This window comes from Channa argus, chromosome 12 (assembly GCF_033026475.1).
Source record: "Channa argus isolate prfri chromosome 12, Channa argus male v1.0, whole genome shotgun sequence".
In the NCBI taxonomy this organism is placed as follows: domain Eukaryota; kingdom Metazoa; phylum Chordata; class Actinopteri; order Anabantiformes; family Channidae; genus Channa; species Channa argus.
Window position 1 is genome coordinate 5,466,834 of NC_090208.1, and position 10,304 is coordinate 5,477,137.

The 10,304-nt window shown below is 38.5% G+C and overlaps 1 protein-coding gene across 3 annotated transcripts; it reads left to right on the forward strand.

The window, feature by feature from the left end:
- The first annotated feature begins 267 nt into the window (after nucleotides 1-267).
- On the forward strand, nucleotides 268-9,812 carry LOC137137940 (myelin-oligodendrocyte glycoprotein-like). 3 transcript variants are annotated; one of them, XM_067524786.1, is made up of 3 exons: nucleotides 268-540; nucleotides 2,940-3,302; nucleotides 8,313-9,242. In XM_067524786.1, exons 1-3 carry the CDS (start codon nucleotides 459-461, stop codon nucleotides 8,384-8,386), a joined length of 519 nt encoding a protein of 172 aa, XP_067380887.1. In that variant the 5' UTR covers nucleotides 268-458; the 3' UTR covers nucleotides 8,387-9,242. The 3 variants fall into 3 exon arrangements, with proteins under 3 accessions (XP_067380887.1, XP_067380888.1, XP_067380886.1); XM_067524787.1 differs by lacking the exon at nucleotides 8,313-9,242 and adding an exon at nucleotides 9,293-9,812 and having other exon boundaries at nucleotides 274-540; XM_067524785.1 differs by lacking the exon at nucleotides 8,313-9,242 and adding an exon at nucleotides 4,282-6,088 and having other exon boundaries at nucleotides 292-540.
- Nucleotides 9,813-10,304: the final 492 nt, after the last annotated feature.

Here is a 10,304-nt window from a genome sequence, read left to right on the forward strand (position 1 = left end):
GAAGTTTTTTGAAGCACTGAATCACATAAATAAAATAACAATTTAGCATCAGTACAATAAAGTCAAAATGGCGACATCCAGTGGTCGACTTCTTCATGGTGTTACAATTGTGTGGATTTAATAAATGTGAAACCATGATGAAACAGTTTTTAGAAATATTTTATTCGACTTGTTACAGCAAATAAACGCTGAGTCGGTTCTAATAAGACACAGCTAAATAACACGACTGATCAGTGTGGTAGAAGTTTTATTGTTACCTTGTTTAAACATAACCACTTCAATTTCGCCCCTCTTTTTGTGCACGATAAAGCCCAACTGCTTGTTTCTGCCTTCCTGAGGGTGCGTAGTGTTCACTGACTTTATTTCCCCTCTCGCCGGGTCTTCAGGGGGATTAACCTGTGTCGATGACAGAATAAGGAAATGTTGAGGAAGTAGCTAAAGAATGTAAACCTGGGAAGATGGTGCAGTATGAGGCTCTTTGTAGAACATTCTTATTCCCGCTGTGTATATTCATGAGCGTGTGTCTTCGGGAGAACAGCGGTGAGTTAATATTTACTCCTCAACAGAAAACTAAATAGCAGACAGCGTTAGCATTAGCAGAAAGCTAACCTTCAAGCTTTAGCCTGCTAACTCAGCTAATGACTATCCCGAGGCCAGCTAGCGGGTATCCGACTCAGTTAGCTACATATCGAGTGGGTTGCCGAGAATAACTTCGCTCGGCTAGTGGGCAGCTGGCCTCGAAGAGTGGTTAGTGGCCTACCAGTTTCTGAACCAGTTTCTGAACCAGTTTCTAAATCAGTTGCTGCCCAGACAGTGTAACGTTATATATTTAGACATTTAGTGAAGATCGTCTTCAATAACATTAAAGGGCCGTCGGCTTTGTGAGCATTGCAGACAAAAACATTTCAGTCGTTGCACAAGTGTTTTCTTTACCCCACGATCCGTGGGTGAAGCGTAGTGATTAAAATAAAACATAGTAAACTGACGGACTAAAGTTAGTGACCATCTCCATATGCAGCGTGGACAACGTGGGCTAATAAATAACTTTTCCCATTACCCTTATTTCCTCCTTTTCTTTATGGTGTTTTCTAATTATTTTAAAGCAACTGTATAATCATTTGAGTCCACTCAATACATGCAGATGTTTTGGAATAAAATCATGTAACATGTACCAATAAGGTGTAATAGCTTTTTTCCAATAGCGTCGTCATTTTTTTTTTGAGTGACAATTCAAACTGCTTTTCCTGACGTCTGTGCTTGCTCCTACTATATGCACAACCTTTAGATAAAAAACAAAATAATCATGCAATGTAGTCAAAGAAGCTATTACGGCCTTCATACTACATTTGTTAATCAGGTTGAGACAGTGTCTGAAAGCTGCTTTATGTTCTTAAGGAGACAAAGTTGATTTCTGGCACTGATAGTATAGCTGTCAGTTTGATGCACATGCTATGCAACCAGTTAACCCCATCCCTACCCGGGTGACTGATAACTCATAATAATTCTGTGAAAATACCATGAACTATAGGCTTATACAGTACAACGTCATTATATCCGTATTGAGTAACACAAAATGATCCCTAAATTACTATGATCACAAATAAAGATGTCCTGCAAACATCTAAATCCAACTTCAAGCTAAATTGCAGTGAAACAAGCATCTTGTTTAATATAGAACATGATATTGACAAGGGAAGGTAATGTGGTTCCTGACCTCTATCTACATCACTACGATTGAGCAACCACTGATGCATTTGGAAGACTGGCACCAGTTGAGAGTCCCTTTTTTGTTTTTTGGTCCTTAGTCCGCATGTTGATTTGGCACAGTTTTTACACCAGATTCCCTTCCTGACGCAGCCTCCCCAATTTCTACCGGGCTTGGGACCGGCACTGTACGACTCGGGATTGGGAATGGGCTGTTGGGGGTTCAGTGTCTTGCCCAGGGACACTTCAACATCTAGTTGGGAAGAGAGGGTCACTGTACCAACTACCAGTTGACAGTCACAAGTAATTTTAAAACATTTTGACCGAAGATTATTCCTACTCGGTCAAACTTTTGTGTCCAATTACTTTTCACCATTGAGATGTGTTTCCCCTCACATTAACCTGTGTTCATCTTGTGAAGATTACAACATGTAACTTTATCTGCTGCAACACATTATCATGTGGACTGATACTAGGTGCACCACTGTGGCCACAAGCTAGTCAGTCACAGGATGATTCAGAGCCAAGTGTTACATCTAGACAAGTAAACTGGTGTTTGAATTTTGCAATGTTACACATAAATAAGAAAATGTTCATACTGCAGTTTGAAGTATTTGACCAGCTTCACGAGTGAACCCTCCTTTAGAGGTTATGTCATTCTACCAAGACTTACTCCATAAATTAGAGCAAATGAGCATTTTGAATTGCTACAAAAGATGTTGACCTCTATCGTACATACTAAGTTATTGTTTTCATTAAGCCTCACAAAGCTGCATTTACCAATGACCTCATCAAGTGGATAAAGTCTTTTAATAGTAGTTTTGCTGGTGGTGAAGTGATAAAATTGGTTAAAAATATTAACCCATTTCAAATTTGAACTTCAAGAAAATCATCATCAATAAAGAATAATGATGTCAGACGAGAATTTAATCTAATTGCAAATTTGTTTTAGAATTGTTATTATAAAGAAAAACAAGTTGTTGTTGTTTTTTTTATACTGTCAAGACACTATTAGTAAGCAGGTATCCTCAGAAACCTTTTTTTTTCTTTCTAGAAAACATTGGATTTGGTCAAACTTTTCAATTTAATACAGTTTGATGAGAAAGTTTGTAGTACATTCTGGATTGGCAGCAATTAGGTTTATTGGCTGGTTTGGAGGGTGAGAGTCCTCAGATGGAGGCAGGTGTTTTATTCAGATAATTTAAGCCTTTGTTTAGTATGTTTATGTCCCTCAGGTCAGCTGAACATCACCGTCCACCCTGGACAAAACATGACTCTACCGTGTCAGGCTCCTGTCTCCAAACACTTCATTGCTGTAGAGTGGACCAGACCTGACCTGACACCATCACAGTACGTCTTTTTTGTTCGTGGTGGGCACATTCACAACACTTTCCAGCATCCATCCTTTGTTAACCGAGTGGACCTCCTGGACAGACCGATGAAGGATGGTAATGTGTCTTTGATTCTGAGGAACGTGAACAGCAGCGACCATGGAACATACGAGTGTCGAGTCAAGGAGAGGGAGCGGAGACGCATGATAAGAGGTTTTATTAAGTCTGAGCCCATCAACGTCATCAGACTGACAGTTACAGACTCAGGTGAGTTTGATAACAGTTGGGTGGTTATGATTAGGAATATGACCATGTAGAAAAATACAAATGTGCATAATGGCCATATCAAAATTGTTTTGTCAAAAATCTGACTTGTTCAGGCTATACATCATTTTCTCTCTCTGCAGACGTATTTGCCAAAAAAATGCTCCTGTGGTATTTCAGCATTAACCCTAAAGTTATTTTCCATTATCAAATTTAAGTCACAATTTACGTGACCTAAATTAAACGGTAACATGAAATAAAGATCATCAAGGAGTCGCATTAAACAAAAAAGTCATGTGTGCTGTTACTTTGAGTTAAAGGCAATTAAGCGGACTGTGCCAGGTCAGGCTAAAATATTTAAATGCACTGGTGAGATGAAGAAGCTGCTCACTGTCAGATAGACTTGATGTCTGATTCCCAATTTTTTTTCCACAAGATTTTAAGGAAAGCAGAACATTCCTGACTTGATTGTAGAGATTTTAGCCCTGCAGCCAACTGCCTCCTAATACCACAAGGAATTGCAGCGAAAAACTCAAATGTGCAATAAGAGTTTTTAGCATGTTTCTAGTGTCATACTTAATCTGATTTTTCATAATTTGTCATTGTGAGGATGAGTTGCAATGTGATGGGATGAAAACAGCTGAACTGAATAAATAATGTGCCCCAGCCAATGAGAATTATCTAACAATAAATGCATTAATTCATAGGTACAAATAATAGACCTAAAAGTAACTCTTGAGTCACAATATTAAAAAATACAGTAGACTTTCGTGATTAATCTTGTTACAGCATAAAAAATAGGAAGTTAGGTTTGACCTTTTTGGATTTAGTATTAGTTTTGGACTCAGTATATCCTTAATATTTAAACTTAAGAGTGTCAGTAACCCCAAAAAATGGTTTACATGAGTTTGAGTAGGAAATGGCTTGTTACTTATATTATCTACCTTACATCTGATATTTCACATCTGATTTTGATCTGCAGATCTTATAGCTGGAAGCATCAACAAAGCTGATGGAGGAATCAAGGACGGACATGTTGGACTGGCAGTTGGTCTGTCAGCTCTTAGTTTGCTTCTTGTTGCTTTTGGTGCTGGTGGATTCGTGATGTATAAAAAAAGAACCATGGGTCATTCATACACAGTTCCTGCTGAACAAGCAGATGAAACAGTAATGTAGCTGTAAAGGGATAAAGATAGAGATCAAACTTTATTGATCTCACAGCAGGGAAATTCACTTGTTAAGCAGCATACAGCAAGACCAGCATCTTGTCTGCCCTGGTATGGCACTTCATGTACTGGGTGAAAGTAGGGAGAGTAGAAGAGAGTGGAGCGCGATTAAAGTCCCCAGTGAGGAGAAAGAGGGACTGCTGAGTCTGCATCAGCAGAGGGAGGGATGTACACATTAAACACAATAACGTGCAAAAACTCCTGGGGATGTAATAGAGTCTTTTGCAAATAGGAAGTAACTCAATGTCTTTAGTGCAGAGATGTGCGCTGGGTTGCACCATCTCTCTTTAATAAACACCACCAGTCGCCCTCCATTCTTCGTACCGCACTCATCCAAATCCATCCAGGGCAACCACAGAGTCTGGTGTCACTTCAGTCGCCCATGTCTGAAACATGAGGGTCCACTCCCTATACTCCTGCTGCAGCTAGATCAACCCCGTAAGCTCATCAATCTTATTGGAGAAGGAACGGACGTTTCCCATGTACCTTCATTTTCTCTCCTGGAGCTTTTGTCCCACTCTACAGCCTCTCCCTTTCCTCCATAATTCACCTGGAATCTCTGGCTTGTCTCGTAGAGCTAAAAGCTGCTCCTCTGTGTAAACTGTGAAGCTCTTTCTGAAGCTGAAGGGTTCTTTGGATGAACTCCCAAAAAGTTCAAAAAACAGTAAAAAAAAGAAAACAAACGAGTAATACATGTATTCGCCCTGTGTGCACAGAATCTAAAAGGATTTAACCACATTAAAGAAAACCTGAAACCTGAACCTGACGGGCTACATTCCCCAGGGAGCCTGCCCAGTATGTGAGGGATGGCACAGTCTCTCACAGTAGCAGCATGTCTGCAACATGGCTGTTGCAGACTCACAAATAGTCACTATATGTTCTTTGTTCATGCGCTGTTTGCACAAGGGTGTAATTAACCTAATATTGTTGGATGTATAAATGTATTGATTCTATGGTGAAGATTTTTTGCACTTAGGATAAGCTGATGAAAAACTATTTGTGAACCTTTACTGGTTTGTGCATATTAACATTGCCGTTTGGAAAATATTTATAATGAAATTATATTTTGTTAATCCAAACCTCACACAAAAGTTTCTTTATGTTATCAGTGCCTCAAATAAAAGCCTTCAGGTTTTATTTGAGTTTTAAAACCTGCAGATATGCTGAATAAATGAAGACGTTGACAAGCTGGAGTGCTTTAGGGATCTTAAAGTTCACTTTTTAATGTTATAAAACATTGAGAGTTAACTGTCAATTCTCAAAATGCCAGAAAAACGTCACTTCGGACTAAGACTATAACCAGTCATACAGAAAAAAAAACACATTATCACATCAAAAGCCTTATTCAGTGTAGTATTCAGTTTAAAGTAGTTTATGCTACTTTCTACTTCCTGTATTTTAACCTCTTCTGAATGTGAAGGTCCTGCGATGATTTACTGACTTTACACTGTAAAAACTGCACTGTTTTATGAAAAAGATGCTTTAGATTTAGAAATTATGTGTGTAAATAAATAAATAATTAAAATTATAAACTGTTGTACTGGGTGTCTGAGGAAGCATCTGTGATGGAAAATCAAGTTTTATTAAATGAAGATTACATTTAATCCTTAGCATTTTACCTAGTTATAATAGTAACTTGTACTCAGTGTACTTTTGAAGAATGTTTAAAAGATTGTCTGTTGTTCAAACTTTGTCTCACATATATGTTTTGTCTTGAAGTGTTTGCAGAACTGCTCCAAGGTCAGTTATTGTCTAACAGCAGACCATCCCACTCTGTAGTGACCCAGAGTCACTTCATGCTCATAGCTGCTTATCAAAGTGCTGAAAAGGGAAAAGGTTTCCAGAAAAGGAGACGAGTGCTGGGAGCAGTAGCCTGAGGGTGAAGAATGTTCTGCCCAGCAACAGAAAGTTATAAGACTAATGTGTGATGTATGAAGTTTAGAACTGCATAGGATGGAGACTTGAAACTCTGTTGATGATCTTCTCTCTTCCTGGATGTTGAAGCTTCTTTACTGCTTACACTTGAGGTGTCTAAGACCTGATATGCTCATTTTTGCCATGACAATTTGGCGTTGTCGGCAGGATCCGTGAGTGGTCACTGGAGGAGCCAGAGTAACCAGTGGTTTGCATGCACCCTGGAAAAGAAAACAGGAGTATAAAGGGCAACAGCCAAGTTGAACGAAGGGGCCAACAAATAAAACTGAGGTATTGGGAGCTTTAAAAAGATTCCCTCATCCTCGTAGAGACGTCTGCGTTGAAGGCCGTGCACGGACGGGGGCTTGGACCCCGTAGGGTCCGATTGTCGAGATTACGAAAACCAAGTATGGTGACAAAAGTCTTAAATGTTTGAAGACAGAAGAAAAAAAGTTAAATCAAGAAAAGAAACTGAAGGCTAAAAAGACAAACAGATGTGTAACTTACATAATGTTAAATATGTGAACAAAGGAAAATTAAGTAGAGTTTAGGGAAAGAAGACGACTACATTCATGTTGTCAGAATTATGCCCCATAAATTTGATTGAATAAATATCTAATGATTAAGTAGTGGATCTATCTGATGACTACATCAGAAGTAATGCAAGTGTTTGATAATTCAAACATTTAAAAACACACCATGATGAATTATAGCCCAGATTTTCTGTTATATGTGTATGAATGGAAGCTGCAGCAGGCTGTCTTTTCTTGTTCATGTCAGTAAGTGACTTACATTGTACATCACATGTTTCACATGACTGAATGAGTGGATTCAGTGAAGTTTGAATAATTCACTGCAGTGTTTTATTGGGCTGATCACTTATGTGATGTGTCTCTGAATGAGGAACCAATCTGTTTCTATGACGTTCAAATGCTGTTTCCCATATTTTCATGAGCTAAATCAGAATAAGAAAGGTTGGAAAATTTAGGCTGTGATATTTTCAGTGTCTGTCTGTGCCTACAGGAAGGTTTTTAGTTCTGTTTACATGCTTGTGCCTGAGCAGAAAACACAAACTTCTTCCTTATCAAAAATTGTGGCAACAACACATGGTGACAGAGGGGCAAGCAGAGAGGAGAGGGTTAGGATCAGATGAGCTAGTGATTCTTTCCTGTGTGAATCAACTAAGATTTTAATATTTCCCAGTAAGAGGGCATGAAGCTGTCCTTGTTATAGAGTAGGTCACATAATAATACACCCAATGTCACAGTGAGCCTAAATGCCACAATATGATAACCTGTAAATGAAAAACATAAAGCTCTCAAACAAAAAGCCACTGATGGAATTACATCAATTTTTTGAATTGCTAAAGAAAAGCAGCCGTGATTGTGTCTTGTGAATATTTAATGATAAAGATGTGTGATATTGATAGTGGAAAGTGGTCCTTCGTGAAGTAACTTATTGAAGTCATGTGATAACCAAACAATCCATTCTCATCTCTTTAACCAAGAAACAAAGGATGAGTTTCTTGGGTCTGACATCATACTGAAAACAATGGATTCAATATTATCAAGACAGAAAGGCTCCAAATGTATTGTTCCATGGAAAATAACTCTCAGCTCATGATGAAATGAGTTGAGCACCATGAGCAGACTCCACATTAGTGTTACCCAGTCACTATGTTCGGTTTGTTAACCAGGGAAACAGCTGTATGACTTGTGTTTTGTTACAGAACCATGATGGCAGATGACAACATTAGCTAAGATGGATCCTGCAGATGATGGATTATGATGCCTGCAAGCTGTGACAGTTGCAGACAAAGTGTTGGTTATGCTGATCTAACTCTTCCTTATGCAGCTTCTTTCTCTTATTCCAGGAGCAGAAACTCATCACCTTTCTACAGTGAGATGTCTGAGATACGATCAGTGTTACTTCACATGTCTAATGTAACTGTTTCCAGATGGTTCAATCCCACCACTTGAGAGAACCAAGAAGATTTTGCTGTTGTTACATAATGTGATGTTTATCATATTATTTAGCTTAAGATGCTGAATTTGTGGCTCATAGAAGAAGAACTGAAGACAAAAACAGTAAAGATCTTGGATTTTAGACTTTTAGATCCACAATTTTTGAATTGTTCATGAATCTGGAACACTCTGGACAAGAGTTCAAGGAATCTGATAACAATCTTTTTTTTTAACATAATAATGTTGCTGCTTAGTTTCAGCAGGAAACACGCAAGTGGATGATGTAGCTAAGAAAGCTGCCCAACAGGAAGTATCTCAAACACACACACACAAACAAAAGTGTTTCAGACATTTTATTGTCACTCCCTGCTGTACAACAATTTTCTATCTCTGAGAAAATCAGGGGAAAATAGGGGGTTGCAAATTCCAAAAGTTCCAAAATTCTTCTTAAACACTGATAAAGTTGACACAGGTTAAACCATGTGTTTAAAAGGGGGAATGTTGATTTATTACAGCAACCGATGATTTAACAAGGGGTATGAATCATATGCGCAGAAATATTGTCAATCTTGCTTTGTCTGTGTGACTAAAGCCACAGGCAGCACATCTTCCATCTGATAAACCATTTGACCATGTGATGATTGATTTCATTGAGTTGATGCCCAACTGAGAGAAGAGATATTGTGTTGTTATGACTGATGTACTCAAAACAAAATTGGTACGAAGGAGAAGGTCTCCATGGACTGAGCTTTCTCTGGCTGTTTTAAGGAACATGGGGATAAGGGAAAATAAATAAATAAAATTGTTTGGGAAATCTCCAAATTTGAGAAAATGATATGTTGCAATATTTCCAGACGTTGTTTCTGCTTTGTTTTAAATACATTACCAGGACATTCTTCCTATTCCAACTGAACGATTTCAGTGGAATGGACCCTTTCAAATGATGCACGCAACCACACAGCAGTGAAAGACGTGGATACACGCCACCCACTGAAAGGAAGGGGCCAAAGTCTGTGGACAAAGAGGACGAGTGCAAGTGCCTACACTCTGAGTCCCTAAGCTGCGAAGAAGGAAAGCAACAGTGAGAACAACACCATGGAAGACAGAATGAGACTCCTTGTGCCACAGTACACTGGTCAAGTAAAACACATGCTTTGAAAGACATGTGGTGAATCTGCAGAGGAAAACCACAACAGACTCGATCCCAGAACGTGCACCCAGGTGATGTTTGGAATTGAAGGTAGGAATCGAACATGATATGCCCCCACTCTCCAGGGAGGAAGTGCAGTGCCCATAAAAATCATTTGATGGAAAATTAGAAACCAAATAGCTGCAGGATTTGAGTCTTTGTGCCATTGATAAAAATCTTGATTGGATGAATTTCACATATGAATTACACCTCTGATGCTGTAGAACACCTGGCGGAGCATGCAATCTTTTACATTTTACAGGTGTTGTCTTATGCCATGTGTAAAAAGTCTAATTATGTGAGTCACAGAGTTCTATGACTCATCAGATGGCACTCATTGATATAACATCTGCAAAGAATTTAGTTCCTCTTTTTAAAACCTAATGTTGACCTTTTCACAGATCTGTAAATATCCTATATAGTTTTTAATCTGTGCTTAGCTCTGTACCCCAGTGATGTCTATGTCACAGAAAAACAGTGCCTGAATTTCCAATATAACATTAAGAAGATGTATATTGAATCTTTATGAATTTGTGCATCTGATGACTTCTTTTGGTTGTCTTGTGATTAAAATGTAATCAAAAGGAGGGAATTGTGATGGAAAATCAAGTTTTATTAAATGAGGATTACATTTAATCCTTAGCATTTTACCTAGTTATAATAGCAACTTGTACTCAGTGTACTTTTGAAGAACGTTTAAAACATTGCATGT